This window comes from Oncorhynchus mykiss, chromosome 7 (genome assembly GCF_013265735.2).
Source record: "Oncorhynchus mykiss isolate Arlee chromosome 7, USDA_OmykA_1.1, whole genome shotgun sequence".
In the NCBI taxonomy this organism is placed as follows: Eukaryota; Metazoa; Chordata; class Actinopteri; order Salmoniformes; family Salmonidae; genus Oncorhynchus; species Oncorhynchus mykiss.
This window is the reverse complement of record NC_048571.1, coordinates 39,187,642-39,206,294: the sequence shown is the minus strand read 5'-3', so window position 1 is coordinate 39,206,294 and position 18,653 is coordinate 39,187,642. Positions and strand designations below refer to the sequence as shown.

At 40.2% G+C, this 18,653-nt stretch overlaps 1 protein-coding gene across 1 annotated transcript; it reads right to left on the bottom strand.

Moving 5' to 3' along the window:
• Positions 1-4,716: 4,716 nt before the first annotated feature.
• On the bottom strand, positions 4,717-15,214 carry LOC110527727 (V-type proton ATPase subunit S1-like protein). The gene is made up of 7 exons (XM_021609189.2): positions 15,069-15,214; positions 8,563-8,603; positions 8,243-8,331; positions 7,120-7,361; positions 6,944-6,994; positions 6,448-6,691; positions 4,717-5,954 (listed from the first exon to the last, which is right to left on the bottom strand). The coding sequence occupies exons 1-7, from the start codon at positions 15,167-15,169 to the stop codon at positions 5,691-5,693; spliced, it is 1,032 nt and encodes a 343-aa protein (XP_021464864.1). The 5' UTR covers positions 15,170-15,214; the 3' UTR covers positions 4,717-5,690.
• Positions 15,215-18,653: the final 3,439 nt, after the last annotated feature.

Sequence of the window (18,653 nt, the reverse complement as noted above, 5' to 3'; positions counted from 1 at the left end):
GTTTAAAAACATGTTTTCACTTTGTCATTATAAAGTGTTGCACATAGATGGGTGAGAAAAAATACATATTTAATCAATTTTGAATTTGGACTTTAACACAAAATGTGGAATAAATTTAGGGGTATGAATACTTTCTGAAGGCACTGTATTTTGAATGCCTACATTATACATTATACAGTTCTACATCATTTTACGTCAGCCAAGCAACAACATTCATCTTGCCAATGTGCAAACGCTCTCCAAACAAAATATTCCCTATGCATTTTGATACGTCGGCCAGTATACTGGGTCAGTTTTCATTTGAATCCTTCACTTTTTTGTAACAATTGCAACGACTTTGACAACTTTGTATTTAGTCAACTTCGTTATGAAGTTACCGGCGGTTACAGACAGATTGACATCTTGAGGCAAAAAACTCATCTAATGATGCACTTAGCTGTTCTTTGATTGGGCTAAGGCAGTCGGTAAGGGAGGAAACGTAATTTATAATAGTTACATGGAGAAAATTTGACCTCTCTGAAATGAAAATAGATGGCCCTCCCTTCAGCAGAACATGTTTTACCTAATACATGTTGAAAACAAAACAAGTGACCTTACCCTACACCCAGTGGTCAAAATCTGTTTGGTATGTATTTTTACTGACCAGAATATTATGTATTTTTCTGACCACCATACAACCAGTTGGTCATAATTCTGAGCACTGTATTATGTGCTATATTAGTTGGCTACTGGTCATACTTAAGACCTCATCATAACCTGGTAATGATCACCTGGCTACAGCCTATTACCTACTGTATAGCAGAGGATAACGTTGAATATTGAAAACATTGTTCATTACATTTCTATTTGTTTCCATGGCCACCAATTAAAGTTTAAATCTGAAACAGATTTTTATTTAACAAAGATTATGCAATGGCAAAAACAAATCTACATCACAATTTTCTGCACATCTGCATACAGTAGTAATTGTTTCATAATTCACCCACAACAATTACATGCAGAGAAAGACTGGGACACAGCTTATATAAAGGCAGATTGTTTTATTTTATTAATTATTAATAAAAGTGATGTGATGGTTCAGATCTGCAGTGAAGAGAATCAGCGCATTACAACTTTATCGATTTGAGATTTCAAAAGAACTAGAAAAGGACATTCCTGAAGAAACTTTGTGGACTCAGCTGGCTAAAAGTATTTCCATGGGAAAGTTGAAGAAGTTGGTGGGCGTTATATCTTAAATGTTTAAAAAAAAAGAAACTTGCAAAACAGTAAATATATTATGCTCATACATACTTACGGTATACTAAAAACGACGAATAAGGCACTTACTTTTATTGGAACACAAACACGCCCAATGTTATTATTTGTAAGGAAGACAACAATGAAGGCAATACGAGTGCCAGCCAGAAAATGTGCTAGTGGAAAAATCTTGTGCTAGACTGCTCAAATGTCTGCGTACTTGATCTGGAGGAATACTGGGAAGGTGCTTGGGCTCTCATCGAAGAGAGAAGTTTTTCCGGTTCAGTAAAGCCTCAAATATCAATTTTTTTTTTTATTTGTCACATACACATGGTTAGCAGATGTTAATGCGAAATGCTTGTGAAATATAAATTGTCCACAACAGTAAAATGGGCTGCTTCTATGTGAATTAATGAGGAGGCGGAACACAACTCAATTCAGTGTTAGAAAATAACATTTCTTAGAAAATAATTTCAAATTGACAAGTTGAAATATAGCCTATAAATAATTAGCAGGCAATGTGTGTCTTGGTTTGAGGGCAGAGCAGGTTAACTGTCCTGTCCTTTTGGTGTATTGCCGCCACCTACTGTACAGGGTATTGAAATAAAACCAAAATAATATATTCCATTGTGGGGCGGGAGGGCCCAAGATAATACAAAATACACAAATAAATCAAACAACCATTCCACTCCTTCAGTCACATTCAAATCACATCCCTACACAGGCTCAGGTGCCTGTGAGGACAGAGCATTCATCGACAGGATTCCTTGTAATGCCTCTGCAGAAAAGTTCCTGAGTCCCAAAAGAACGCTCAGCCGCACTCACAATGATGCCTATTTTCTCCGATTTCCTCTCTGTTTGCACTGTGAAGTCGATAACCAAAGTAATAAACACTACAAAGTCCACCTTCTTAACATGCAACATGTCAGGATCCCCCTGTTGACAAGGAACATCATCTTGTGTCTCTACTACGACCATTACTTCTTCAACTTCAAGTCATTCTTCCACTCTTCTCAATGCCTCCAGATAGGAGACATTCTGGACAGCCCTTATTCTTGCCACCTCCGCCTCCTTCACCCTAACAGGACACATAACCAAATAATTGACATTTCTCACACTGCGTGGGTTTGGGCACGAATGCCCTCACAGGGAATCTCATATAACCCAGATACACGTGAGAAGGGAGAGAGTGTTCATCAGAAAACTATAGAATGGATGGACTGGGCTTCCGCACTCTACCATGCGGGTCAGTCGTTGTGCACCAACCACTTGATCCAATTCTTCGCGTGCATCCTTTGCATTTACTTCGAGCACCACCCCAGAGATAACACCCTTGATAGGCGCCCTGTTTCGAAGATCTACACAAGGGACATTCCAATCCGACATCTTCTTGAGAAGCAAAGCATGCTCCTTCTGTTCCATAGAAACACAACAAAACGGAATCAGCCAACTTATCGTTTTTTTCCCCTTCATCGACTCCACCTCATCCAACGCATCTACAATTTTAATAGAGACTTCAAACGGATCTCCCAGGTAACAACATCAATCCAAAACCCTTGTTCCTACCGTTTTCCTACAAGATTCCACTACCACTTTACTGCTCTTATTTCCTTTTGCATTCGCCACTGTAATCCTGTTCTTCTCACTCTCATCTCCACTCGACACATGTCATCCGATTCAAACAGAACATCCGCTTCCAATATTTTCCCCGAGACTAACTGTCCTGTTGCGTAACAATCACATTTTGGAATAGCGAGGGCATTCTGACCTCACTCGCATAACAAAACAAAAAAAAATAATGTTTTTACTCACGCTGGGGTGACCGTTAGAGATATTTGGAACTCACGAGGGAAAAGGTTAGTGACAATAAAATATTATATTTCTCAAAAGTGATGTCTGTCATATCACTGCTGCAACGAACATTGTTAGAAATGGGTGTAATTGGCAAATATCTTACTCTTCTCTGAATCTACACGTGTGTGAGTTTGAGTGAGCGACAGGGAGAATGAGATTGAGAGAAATGGGAGAAACTTTACATAACTCACCAGTCTGTTGAATCAGGACACAAGGGTCTTGTCAGTGAAAAGAATCTAAAATATGTGTGAAGATAATGTGTTTTGAGTATAATTTACAATGTTGCAACAAGAAGGGGATAGGTGTGTGGTGAAGATATGGAGTGTCTCAGAATGCATGCACTCAGCTCTCCAGAATGTGCTCAGCTGTCTCCCGCCAATTCTTGCGCATTCATTGTTTCATTCTGTGAATTGTTTGCCCTTTAATCGTTTATTTTTTATCAATTATAAAATGTGTGTAACCAGTAGGCCTAGTAAATGTACCGTAAATCCTCCGTCATTTGGTTACATTCATTTCTGTTACTCCATGTATTTTTTGTATTTTTTAAATATTAGATCATCTTTAATATTGCAGCTAGATTGTGGCTTCCATCAATGTAATTGTCTGCATCATTTCCAATCACCCATATATATTTATTTGGTAAATATACTGTATCTATCTATATATACAGTGGGGAGAACAAGTATTTGATACACTGCCGATTTTGCAGGTTTTCCTACTTACAAAGCGTGTAGAGGTCTGTAATTTTTTATCATAGGTACACTTCAACTGTGAGAGACGGAATCTAAAACAAAACTACAGAAAATCACATTGTATGATTTTTAAGTAATTAATTTGCATTTTATTGCATGACATAAGTATTTGATACATCAGAAAAGCAGAACTTAATATTTGGTACAGAAACCTTTGTTTGCAATTACAGAGATCATACATTTCCTGTAGTTCTTGACCAGGTTTGCACACACTGCAGCAGGAATTTTGGCCCACTCCTCCATACAGACCTTCTCCAGATCTTTCAGGTTTCAGGGCTGTCGCTGGGCAATACGGACTTTCAGCTCCCTCCAAATATGTTCTATTGGGTTCAGGTCTGGAGACTGGCTAGGCTACTCCAGGACCTTGAGATGCTTCTTACGGAGCCACTCCTAAGTTGCCCTGGCTGTGTGTTTCGGGTCGTTGTCATGCTGGAAGACCCAGCCACGACCCATCTTCAAGGAGGTTGTTGGCCAAGATCTCGCGATACATGGCCCCTGCATGTAATTCACTGTAAAAGGCCCAGTGCAGTTAAAATGTTTTTTTTCCCTATGTTTTATATCATATTGTACTACAGCTGATGAAACTAACATGGTAAGTGTTATTTCCTTGTAGTTGCTGATTGAAATTACAATCTACACAGGACCTTTTAATCAGCAGGTTTGGTTTACATGGGCAAGAGTTTCAGCTTTCCATGGTGACATCACCATGCTGTGAATTGGTTAATAGACCAATAACAAAGAGAGTTCCAAACCTCTCTGCCAATAACAGCTAGTTTTCATTTGATTTTTACCCAGAAATGATTTGATATTGATTTAAAAATTACCGTTAAACTTCCACACTCCTCTTCCATTTTGATAGATTGCAATGGACACCTTTCAGCCAACTTGGGTTTATTTTGTCCAAACACATAGCCTACAGATAAATGAGACGTACATAACAATAGGTTCCTAGAAAATGTTTAAAATTTTGCCCATCAGAGTAACGTACTGTTGTATGCAAATGTATTTTCTAGCCACAGGCATGATGCATATCACAGTAAATTGTTGATGTGATTCTGGCAATCTGAACTGCTTTTTAAATAGTTCAATGACAATATAATGTTTTAACTGGAAAACTATTGAAGACCCACCTTGTAAGAAGAATACACATTTGAGAAATTAAAAACACCAAATAAAATTTACAAAACCAGAATTCACATACAGTATTATTTTCACAAAAGCTCGCAATAAGACAAGTTCTTGAAAACACATCCTCTGCAGGTCTGAAACATCAGAATGTAACCAATTGCGTATCCAACAAAGATTAATTAATTACATAATAGTATATACTGCATACCCTTTACGGTATGTACCGTTTAGGGTATGGATATTCAAATGAAACTTCTTTATCCAATATACCAGAATTTATAGTACTGACAAGGAACTAAAATAAATTGTTTTTTGTGCTTTTATCAGTTTGAATTTCATTCAAGAGTACATAATTATTAGTTTATTTTTCACTTGCAATGCCAGATAAGTGGTTAATGTCTCAGGATTAGTGTCCTCCAAAGTTGTTTCCAAATCCACCAGATGATGCTGAGCCGCAAAGTATTGGATCTACCGGGGATGGACAACCACTGCCTGAGTCCAGCAATGCCAGAGTGGACGACCATATCAAGTCCAGGCAACATGACCATGTCCTTCAGTATGGGAGGTTGCTTTATATCTAGAGTTGAGTCAGTCAATCAGTCGGCCTGCCAGGCATCAGGGGTCTCAGTTGGAGCCCCTGCACAGTCACTCTCTGACAACTACAGAAACGGTCTATACTCCTAGTGGTGGAGACTGAGGTGGATCCTGGGAAACAGAGTCCTACAAGCTGTTTTTCTCAGTGGCGGTGGAGCCGGTGGCATCGGTGCTTTCTGCAGTCTCTGAGCTGCGAGGGAAGTAGACAGTAGTCTTGTGCTCTTCGTAGGTGTCGATGTGTTTGAGATGCACCACCATGTGCAGAGCGTAGGCCAGGACCAGGAGGAGGATGAGGGAGGTGATCAGACCCATGAGGATTGCCGGAGTGAAGAACGTAGCGCAGTCGCTGGCTGAGGCAAACTTGTTGGACAGCACGTTGAACGATTGTAACTGTCGGGCAAAGAGAAATATGAGATATGAGATGTTCAATAAAGTAAACAAGGCAAAGATTACATACATAACACATAAAGGTTATTACATCAAAACTATTCTTGTGGATTTCTATATTATGTAACTCTTTAAAAATATAAACATGAATATTTCTGGGTTCATACACAAACACAATTAAATACAATACATTAACAATGTAGTGTAATGGTATAACAATGGCCGTATGGCGGTATGACGAGAAACTGTCCTACATTATGGAGAGTTAAGTAAAGCCACACACAAGTTGGAGTCCTGTTTACCAATCATTCATTATTATTTTACAGCAAATTTCACAAATCATGGTTTAAACAAACAGTACAAGTTATCCCTTACATTTCAACAGGAGTAGCTACAGAGGTTCCGACAGAACCATTAGAACGTGCTCCTCTACCAAAACATCCCTCCCCTCCTGCCATAAAATGTCGCCTTCCGGGAAAAAACAATGCATGCCAACCTGGAAGTCTGTGAAGGTGATGTGCCAGTTTGCGGAGTTGTCTGTGATGGAGCTTGGTACAAGCAGCGTGTCGTACTTCTGCAGACTGCTGACGTGTTGACAGTGGTAGGAGTAGGTACTAGGAGCGTACACGTCGCTGGCATTGAACGTAGCCTCGTGGGTCCAGTTGTAGTGGATGTGTACGCTGTCCAGAGTAAACCAGTTCTGCCCTGCCGACTCATAGAATGTGTTGGACATCTGTAGCCTGTCGGAAGAGTTCATACATTGATTATACATTTACATTTGAGTCATTTAGCAGATGCTCTTGTCAAGAGAGACACAGTTAGTGTACAGTACACAGAATATATAAATATCAAGTATCACAACCAAACTGTAACACACACGATATACTTCAGACCAACATGTGACCTGCCAGGAAAACCCTGGGCCAATCTATCATTTTTATACTGGTCTTTCAAGCCTAAATTTGGCTGTAAAAATGAATGAAGAATTAAACCTTATGGCAAGTCCTCTCAAGTCCTCCACATCTCCAAATCGTAGAACAAGCCTGGTGGGGAGAAACAAATTCAATAGCACTGTCATTACGTCATCCTTCAAAATGTCAGGAGAGCGAGGAAGAGTCATGTACCTTGAACTGCAGCAGGAATATCTACAGCCGCTAAGCAGACTTACGTAGCTTTATCTTTGCTGCACATGGAGCCTTTGGTGTCAACCGGTGCGTCGGGACCGAATGCCTTCTCTGTGAGATCCACTAAAGTGCTGTTCCTGAACCTTATAGCAATCTTCCTGGCCCTAAACAGGATACATGTTTTTCCATTGTAAACCACGCTCAGAGGAGAGTAAGGAAGAGTGCTCGATGTCTGCAGTAGCCTCCTTTTGGTTCTGTGTGGCGAGTCCAGTTGCCACCCATAAAGCTGATGGCGGGAAAGAGAGGATGAAACAGGATGGGTTGAAAGAGGGAGAGAGGGAAAATAAGAGAAGGAGAAGGGGAGAGAGAAATAGATAAGATGGTGGCTCATTGATTGACAACCAACAGTAATCTGAAGTACTATTACAGATTGCTTTTCATCTCATTGTGGGCGCTGCAGCGGGCGTTCATTGACCAATAAGACGTTGTGTAAGGGTGCTGTTGTTAGGAATAATCTAATCTGTTTATTAATTTCCTTGATGACAATATATCTAATGGTTTACCTCACTGAGATTATGCCTTCTGTCTGGGATGAATATCAAATGGCTGGGAATAAAACCTATTCTCAATGTACAAGGTCCTTTTCGATAACTACAAACTTCTGTCTGGTGTAGTCACGCACACAGTAGTCTACACTGAGTATACCAAACATTCTCAACACCTTCCAAATATTGAGTAGCAAATCTTTTGTCTTGCCCATTCACAATCTGAATGGTACATATACACAATCCATGTCTAAATTGTCTCAATGCTGAAAAAATAATTATTTAACCTGTCTCCTTCTCTTCATCTACACTGATTGAAGTGGATTTAACAAGTGACAATAAGGGATCATAGCTTCCACCTGGATTCACTTGGTCAGTCTGTGTCATGGAAAGAGCAGGTGTTCTTAATGTTTTGTACACTCAGTGTATTTCTCCATTCCACTGAAGTGTGCACTCGTTCACTATGCTTTCCGTAAATATGAAAGCATTGGATTGATGGAGGCATGGGCTAGTGGGAGTTTCCACCATATTTCTTCTACCAGTCATTTCCTTTCAGGGTCAGTGAAGTGAAGTGAACAAGTGCACGCTTTGAGAGTAAGGAAAGATAATTGGGACATAGTACCTGCAGCACTCTTCTGAGAGGGTGCTCCACCACAAGCAAATAACTGTCCCCATCGGAAGCAGCACTGTGGCTCTGGGAAGCCAGTCCATCTGTATACAAGGAGAGAGAGAGAAATACAATTCATTTTAAAAAGAAGATGACTGCTGTATTAGCAACACAGCGTTGCTATGGGAGTTATTGCAGTGTTACTACTACACAGGTACACGAGCAACGTGAAGTGAAGTGTTACCAGTGAATTTAGTGTATTTGTTTTTATACGCATCTCAAAATAGAATTAAAAAGTTCACATAATCAATTGACAATAAGGGAAAAAAACTCACTGTTTTGAACCCTGATATCTTGGGATGTGGGTCCCCCTAAACTGTAAATATAAGACAATAAATCATTATTTCAGATGGTAGGCTGTAAGGTACTGGCTACAGGACATCAACGTAAATCTCTCTTATATGATTACTAGGACAGGAGATTTAGGGATAATGGTAGGATGAATATCAGGCATATACTATATACAATCAAATCCATTTCGAGCATACAGTTTATTACATACAGTGGCAAGAAAAGGTATGTGAACCCTTTGGAATCACCTGGATTTCTGTTTAAATTGGTGATCAAATCAAAAGTCACAACAATAGACAAAAAAAAGTGTGCTTAAACTAATAACACACAAATTATTGTATTTTTCTTGTCGGTTGTGTCGGTTGGGAAAAGTATGTGAACCCCTTGGCTAATGACTTCTCAAAAAGCTAACTGGAGTCAGGAGTCGGCTAACCTGGAGTCCAATCAATGAAACGAGATTGGAGATGTTGGTTAGAGCTGCCTTGCCCTATAAAAACTATTCACAAGAAGCATTGCCTGATGTGAACCATGCCTTGAACAAAAGAGTTCTCAGAAGACCTAAGATTAAGGATTGTTGACTTGCATAAAGCTGGAAAGGGTTACATAAGTATTTCTAAAAGCCTTGGTGTTCATCGGTCCACAGTAAGACGAATTGTCTATAAATGGAGAAAGTTCAGCACTGTTGCTACTCTCCATAGGAGTGGCCGTCCTGCAAAGATGACTGCAAGAGCACAGCGCAGAATGCTCACTGAGGTTAAGAAGAATCCTAGAGTGTCAGTTAAAGACTCACAGAAATCTCTGGAACATGCTAACATCTCTGTTGACGAATCTACGATACGTAAAACACTAAACAAGAATGGTGTTCATGGGAGGACACCAAGGAAGAAGCCACTGCTGTCCAAAAAAAACAATGCTGCATCTTTGAAGTTTGCAAAAGTGCACCTGGATGTTCCACAGCACTACTGGCAAAATATTCTGTGGACAGATGAAACTACAGTTGAGTTGTTTAGAAGGAACACACAACATGATGTGTGGAGAGAAAAAAGGCACAGCACACCAACGTCAAAACCTCATCCCAACTGTAAAGTATGGTGGAGGGAGCATCATGGTTTGGGGCTGCTTTGCTGCCTCAGGGCCTGGACAGCCTGCTATCATCGACGGAAAAATGAATTCCCAAGTTTATCAAGACATTTTGCAGGAGAATGTTAGGCTATCTGTCCGCCAAATGAAGCTCAACATAATTTGGGTGATTCAACAGGACAACGACCCAAAAGACATACTTTTCTCACCCTGGACTGTGAATGTTTACATGGTGTGTTCAATAAAGACATGAACATGTATAATTGTTTGTGTGTTATTAGTTTAAGCAGACTGTGTTTGTCTATTGTTGTGACCTAGATGAAGATCAGATAAAATTGTATGACCAATTTATGCAGAAATCCAGATATTTCCAAAGGGTTCATATACTTTTCTTGCCACTGTGTACAGTACCAGTCAAAGGTTTGGACACGCCGTGACCGGGAGGCCCATGGGGCGGCGCACAATTGGCCTAGCGTCGTCCAGGATAGGGAGGGTTTGGCCGTCAGGGATATCCTTGTCTCATCGCGCACTAGCGACTCCTGTGGCGGGGCGGGCGCAGTGCACGCTGACCCGGTTGCTAGGTATACGGTGTTTCCTCCGACACATTGGTGCGGCTGGCTTCCGGGTTGGATGCACGCTGTGTTAAGAAGCAGTGTGGCTTGGTTGGGTTGTGTTTTGGAGGACGCATGTCTCTCGACCTTCACCTCTCCTGAGTCCGTACGGGAGTTGCAGCAATGAGACAAGACAGTAACTACTAACAATTTGATACCATGAATTTGGGGAGAAAAGGGGGGTAAAAAATGTTTTAAAAAGTTTGGACACACCTACTCATTCAAGGGCTTTTCTTTATTTTTACTATTTTTCTTACATTGTATAATAATAGTGAAGACATCAAAACTATGAAATAACACATATGGATCATGTAGTAACCAAAAAAAGTGTTAAACAAATCGAAACATATATTTTACATTCTTCAAAGTAGCCACCCTTTGCCTTGATGACAACTTTGCACACTCTTGACATTCTCTCAACCAGCTTCACCTGGAATGCTTTTCTAACAATCTTGAAGTAGTTCCCACATATGATGAGCACTTGTTGGCTGCTTTTCCTTCACTCTGTTGTCCAACTCATCCCAACCATCAGAATGCTGTGGTAGCTGTACTGGTTAAGTGTGCCTTGACTACTAAATAAATCACTGACAGTGTCACCAGCAAAGCACCCCCACACATCACACCTCCTCCTCCATGCTTCACGGTGAGAACCACACATGTGAAGATCATCCATTCACCTACTCTGCTTCTCACAAAGACACGGCTGTTGGAACCAAAAATCTCAAATTTGGATTCATCAGACCAAAGGACAGATATCGGTCTAATGTCCATTTCTCATGTTTCTTGGCCCAAACAAGTCTCTTCATCTTATTGGCATTCTTTAGTAGTGATTTCTTTGCAGCAATTCGACCATGAAGGCCTGATTCATGCTGTCTCCTCTGAACAGTTGATGTTGAGGTGTTTCTGTTACTTGAACTCTGTGAAGCATTTATTTGGGCTGCAATTTCTGAGGCTATTAATTCTAATAAACGTATCTTCTGCAGCAGAAGCAACTCTGGGTCTTCTTTTCCTGTGAAGGTCCTCATGAGAACCAGTTTCATCATAGCGCTTGATGGTTTTTGCGACTGCACTTGAAGAAACTTTCAAAGTTCTTGAAATGTTCTGGATTGACTGACCTTCATGTCTTAAAGTAATGATGGACTGTCGTTTCTCTTTGCTTATTTGAGCTGTTCTTGCCATAATATGGACTTGGTCTTTTATCAAATAGGGCTATCTTCTGTATACCACTCTTACTTTGTCACAACACAACTTATTGGCTCAAACACATTAAGAAGGAAGGAAATTGCACAAATTAACTTTTAACAAGGCACACCTGTTAATTGAAAGGCATTCCAGGTGACTGGTTGAGAGAATGACAAGGGTGTGCAAAGCTGTCATCAAGGCAAAGGGTGGCTACTTTGAAGAATCTCAAATATAAAATATATTTTGATTTGTTTTTCTGGTTACTACATGATTCCATATGTGTTATATCATAGTTGTGATGTCTTCATTATTAATCTACAATATAGAAAATAGTAAAAAATAAAGAAAAACCTTTGAATGAATAGGTGTGTCTAAACTTTTGAGTGGTACTGTATTTAAAAAAACAACACTGGAACCATTGGTTGGCCAAGCGAACATTGTGAGATGGTACATTCTACATGGAAAACAAAATGTATAATAGTGTTTTAGAAATTTGGACGTGACTAAAAAAGAGACAACACTTTCCATAATAATGTATTTGGCCTAGTTTGCTCTTATTGTGTTTTCCTCAACAGTGCAAGAGATTATCCTGTGACTAACTGTTTAAGCATCTAATCACTGCCATAATGCCAGATTAAATGAGCTTTGGGGAAACGCTAAAACCTGATTAAGGTTCTGCTCGATTAATCCTCCCAGACCATGGTGTCCTTACTAGGACTTAGGGGGGCTAACAGCCAGACCATGGTATCCTTATTAGGGCTCAGGGGGTTTAGTGTAGCTAGCAGACTGCCCACCAGATCTGAGGCGGCTACCGACGACTGGCAGGCTGCAGGGTTGTGGTCCTCAGGCAGTAAACTGAAATTCCAATTCCATTCTTCTTCATTGCTTCTCAATTAGGTACATTGGAATTTCAGTTAGGTTCCTGAATTAAAATGGAATTGACCCTAACCATGAATTGCAGACATTTGATGTGTCTATGCACTTTAATATCAATGCAAATTTCAGTAATTTAATGTGCAAAGCACTTTTTCTACAGCTTTCGTCTTCGGGTGTCCAGTAGATTTCTCCATTGGCGCACTACTGGTCTATCTGAGCAGTGGGTGGTGAGCATCTGTAGTCATAAACTGTGCTTATATTCTGCATGAATCATAATCCCTTATCTGATATGTTTATTATTAAAAGCATGAGGGCAACATTTGGCTTGACCCTGTAATAAGGCACTATGTTACTGCGTTGTTTGTGGTGATTTGTTTAATACTATTACAGGCAGTCATATACAACTGTTAAATAATGTATTATTATCTATAACAGGAATAGATCATATTCAGTGTACCTCAGTGTAAAAGTGTAGTTCTCTGACATTTGTTATTGAAATCCCATCTGTGGGTGTATCTGTGTTGGGCTTGCTCAGTGATGTAACAAGACATTTGGGAGTTGACGAGGAGTGAGTGCTCTGTGTTCTTGTTTGCCAGCAGATGCCATTCTTACATAATAAAAAGTGACAAAACAATGAGTAATAATTTATCTGAACACAAGTGTCAAACTGAATTTGCTACACAGACCCACACTTCCTCACCAAAATCCATAACCCAAGCAAAAATTGAGCTTTAATTCAAACGACTGAACCAATTGTGATGATCTAGAGTGGATAGCAAAATCCTCCTCCCTTCTCCTCCCTCTATCCCAACCCCACCCTACCAGCAGCTTACAAATCCACTCTGTTCTCTGCCCTGCTGCCATCACTGACTGGCTGCACCTGAGAATGTTATGGACCAGCCATTATATAATCAACATGATCCGTTGGTCATCTCTCTCTTTCACTTCACAATGCCTGTCATGTCATGTATTCTGTGAGGGTAAGAGGGAATATTGCGGTGGACGCGCTGCTTTTAGACTGCCCCCTGTGCTCAGCTCAGCACGCTCATGCCTAGCTAAATCAAATCTGCTCTAAGACTAAAGCCCGTACTGCCCTACATGTTGCCACAAAGTCCCATCTGTGCAGGCGCGAATGCAGACGGGCTAAATAGCCTAATGCCCTTGAGGCAATATGTTGCCAATTACACATTCGTTTTTTTAAATGTATTAAGTCAGATAGTCACTAACAGATGAGCCCAAAGCACATATGTGTTACAGGTGCTGGGACACAGGGCGGCGAATAATTACTTTGGTAAACAAGGAGGGGAACAAATTTTTTGTCTTTTTTAGTTAAAGATACATGTGTTAAAATGTTAAGTAGTATTGTCCACGTTTTGGCCTAAATGCACAAAAGACAGACACCGTGACAAGTGAAATGAGGCTGAAATTGTTTCGTTGATGTTTCTTCATTGTTGCAATTGGAATGATCCTCACCTCTTGGATCATCAGTTGACTTTGTTTACTGTATTCTGTGTATTCATCGCCTGATTTAATCACAATATCACACTGCTCTCCTACAGAAAGCATCAGAAGCCCCTGCTGTCTATTAAGGACAGGTTCACAGGAGGTTGTAGCCTAGGCAGCTGAATTGAAATATTACTAAGAATATGATGTGGAATTTTTGGGAGGCAGTACATTCCCACAATACTGCCGGAAATGTCAGGACATGTTGACAGGGGGCTATTGTAGCCTATGCAGTAGCTGAGGTAAGTGTCAGGGTCATGACCACATGCCACATGTCAAAACAACATGATTAAAAAGTAAGCAGGGGTCAGAAGGTAGGACATCAAGGCACCAGGCATCTACTGGAGTCATCTACCTGGCAATCTGACATCTCATCTTTCAGTCCAAATATGGCTCCCTACTGTATTCATTAAAGTTATATAAAACACAATTCATGGGATACTATATCCATGCTACTGAAATAACATTAACTGCAATGACATTGTCGATCAAAATAACCAAAATCAATGATTTTGATGTCCAATGATGTCCAATTGATGTCCAATGAAACACTACAAACAAATAAATGAAGTAACTGAAGTAACAAATCTGTAGTTAACATCATAGTTAACATATGTTATTTAATATATGTATATATATATTCAGTGAAACTCATGAAAATAGCTGTTTTTATATTATTTATTTTTACATTTTGATTACTAGATTGACAGCAGTGCAAGAGCTGAATAGAATAGAAATACTCAATCTAGCATATATGGATCTATACTCAAATAGTGTATTTCTCAGAGGATGGCTCTGCGATATATAGCATGTGAGCATACAGAATATGACTCCATCTCATCCCTGATGTAACAGCTTTCATTCCTGCCTATTTTTGTAGTGCATATATGGATTTGCCCTGTAAACTGATGGCTTCAGAGCAACACCAATGGATTTTCTCTTGTGTTTCACTGGCAAATTCCTAGAACATTATAATTGCAGATGTGCACACCACAGTATAGTACAGTACAGTGCAGAACACAAGGTAAGAGGGAAATCACTACCACAATTGTTACAGATAAAAATAGATAATGCTTTTGCAGATTCACAAGTGCATTTTAAAATTGTCTGTTTCTCCTCATTCCCACGATCTCAATCACACTATGAAAGAACCTCATTCTCCCCCCACCCCCCTGCACATCCATCCATCCCCCTGCCTGACTCCAGCCTAGAGTTGAAATACCTCCTTTCATGCCTACCTTTTCTCCACAACAGCAGGCACTTGATCAAAGGACAAAGAAAGCTGCAGAAAAACGACAGAAAATAAATGCAAAAACATAAAGAGGTCTTGTTTTGCCATGGAGCCGGTCAGATGAGACTACGACTGATGATGACTGCTTCCTAATCTGCTTCGAAAACAGCCGAAGCCTAAGCCTACTGGTTGACAAGGGCAGCAGCCAATAGAAATCTAGATGGACTGGTAATTATGTGTCACGGTCACACCCACTCTCAGAACACACACACACACACTCACACACAAAGCACAGCAGCTGTCCTCAAGAAAACTGATTCATAAATACACTGTTAAACATTTTGAATGTTCAAGGTCAGTATGCCGTTTTTTTCCCACAGTGAACGTGCCACCTTGATTAAATGACCTAGATACCAGGCTGTCTCTATTGGAATTAATTTAAAGTATAAACCAGGGTTATCTGAAGAATAAAAAAAAGCTCTGCATGAGAATAAGATCATGGGTTAATGAAGCAGTATGAAAATGAAATATGACGAAAGACACGTTCATTCAATGGAATTACATCCTCGTCATTGGCATAGAGTTGACACTGGATGGATATATTCTCTTTCCTAGACTGGCCTAATCTTCTGTCTGTACATCAGTAACCTATGAATGATGAGATTGTACTACAATTTAAAAGTGGGCTAAAAAACAACAACAATGGAATTGTTTTATATTCTAATAATCAAAATAGTGATATAAGAATAAAATAGTGCAAAAGCATCCTAATATACTGTAAACTGAACAAAAATATAAACATAACATGTGAAGGGTTGGTCCCATGTTTCATAAGCTGAAATAAAAGATCCCAGAAATGTTCCATTAGCACAAAAGGCGTATTTCTCTCAAATCTTGTTCACAAATATGTTTACATCCCTGCTAGTAAGCATTTCTCCAAGATAATCCATCCACCTGGCAGGTGTGGCATATCAAGAAGCTGATTAAACAGAATGATCATTACACCGGTGCACCTTGTGCTGGGGACAATAATAGGCCACTATAAAATATAAAGTTTTGTCACACAACACAATGCCACAAATGTCTCAAGTTTTGAGGGAGACTGACATTGGCATGCTGATTGCAGGAATGTCCACAGTATGTATGGTAATTTCTCTACCATAAGCCGCCTCCAATGTGGTTTTAGTAAATTTGATAGTACATCCAACCGGCCTCACAACCGCAGACCACGTGAGACCAGCCACCCAGACAGCTGATGAAACTGATGAGTATTTCTGTCTGTAATAAAAAAATTCATTCTGATTGGCTGGGCCTGGCTTTCCTGTGGGTGGGCCCCAGCCCAGTCATGTGAAATCCATGAATTAGGGCCTAACAAATGTATTTAAATGGACTGTTTTCCTTATATGAACTGTAACTCAGCAACATCGTTAAAATTGTTGCATGTTGTGTTTATATTTTTTGTTCAATATAATAGCAAATGCTCATGATATGTGTCATTTGAAAAACATTAAGGAGTGGTGGCACCTGTCAACTTAAAATAAGTTAAGAGGTTGAATTATAGTGCATGCTGCTGCTTACCTCAAATAATGTACATCCCATTGGGTTTACTGACATCAAGCCTATGACTCCTTGAATTATGTAGCTCTGTAGTTTTTTTTAATTAGGCCACTAATAAAGCAAGACGGCTTTTAGAGCTTGTCTTATCAAATTAGTCTAGTGATGGGCGGTCCAGTAGACTGGGACAGGCATGAGCCACTGTCATCTAGGCTACTGCTAAGAAAACTATTTTAAAAGCATCTCATTTACTTCACCAGTGGTGAAGAACATGTTACTAGTTGCAGTAGAGGCTAATATTATGATAATCTGTGGTAGAGGTTTGGGATTTCACCCAATCATCTTCACCCAAATTTGGATTTTTCCTCTCTGTTACAATCAGTAACATCTGCATTGACCCTATCTTGCACTAACTCTATGCACACTCACAATACTACACTCACTCACATATACTACACTGACACTCTCACACAAAATCCCCACACACATATACACAACACACACGCATACCGACGCCACACACACACATACTCACTCATCATATGCTGCTGCTAATCTGTTCTTTACTTTATTCTTATTATTATCTATACTGATGTCTAGTCATTTTATCCCTGACTTTATGTACATACTTACCTCAAATACCTCGTATTCCTACAAAATGATACGGTACTGGTACTTCTTGTGATTCTACAGAAGTGGTGAAAATTGCAGTCCCACCCCCAAAAAACTATTTAAAAAAGCAATCAAGCCTCCAAAAATGTTTTTACATCATGATATGTTTTATTTCTCTCACACCCTGATCTGTTTCACCTGTCTTTGTGCTTGTCTCCACCCCCCTCCAGGTGTCGCCCATCTTATATTATCCCCTGTGTATTTATACCTGTGTTCTCTGTTTGACTGTTGCCATTTTGTTTTGTTCGTGAGACCTACCAGCGTTTGTTCCCCTGCTCCTTTCTGTTTCTTGCTCCTGCCTGCTGTTCTATACCTTTCCCCACCTCATTGAATTATTGACCCCTTCCTGCACTGACCCTGAGACTGCCTGCCGTTCTGGACCCTTCGCACCTTCTCTAGATTACTGACCCCTGCCTGCCTTTGACCTGTCGTTTGCCTGCCCCAGTATTAGAAATAAACTTTTGTTTCTTCGACACTGTCTGCCTCTGGATCATGCATGACTATTCACTCCCCCAAAGCCAATACTTTGCAGAGCCACCCTTTGCATTTACAGCTGCAAGTCTCTTGGGGTATGTCTCTATAAGTTTGGAAGATCTAGCCGCTAAGATATTTGCCCATTCTTCAACGTAAAACTGCTCCAGCTCCTTCAAGTTGGATGGGTTCCGCTGGTGTACAGCAATCTTTACATCATATCACAGATTCAATGTGATAATTTCAATACAAGTAAATAATAATAATCATAATAATAATAATAATTGTTATATTAATATATTACAAAAGTTTAGTTTTTTTATTTATTATTTTTTGTTGTTGGGGGTAACCCTTTTTCTCCCCAATTTCGTGGTATCCAATTGTTGTAGTAGCTACTATCTTGTCTCATCCCTACAACTCCCGTACGGGCTCGGGAGAGACGAAGGTTGAAAGTCATGCGTCCTCCGATACACAACCCAACCAGCTGCACTGCTTCTTAACACAGTGCGCCTCCAACCCGGAAGCCAGCTGCGCCAATGTGTCGAAGGCTACACCGTGCACCTGGCAACCTTGGTTTGCGCGCACTGCGCCCGGCCCACCACAGGAGTCGCTGGTGCGCGATGAGACAAGGACATCCCTACCGACCAAGCCCTCCCTAACCCGGACGACGCTAGGCCAACTCTGCCAACCCGGATGTTCTAGCTGTGTCTGAATCCTGGCTTAGGAAGACCACCAAAAATTCAGACATTTTAATTCCAAACTACAACATTTTCAGACAAGATAGAACTGCCAAAGGGGGCGGTGTTGCAATCTACTGCAAAGATAGCCTGCAGAGTTCTGTCCTACTATCCAGGTCTGTACCCAAACAATTTGAACTTCTACTTTTAAAAATCCA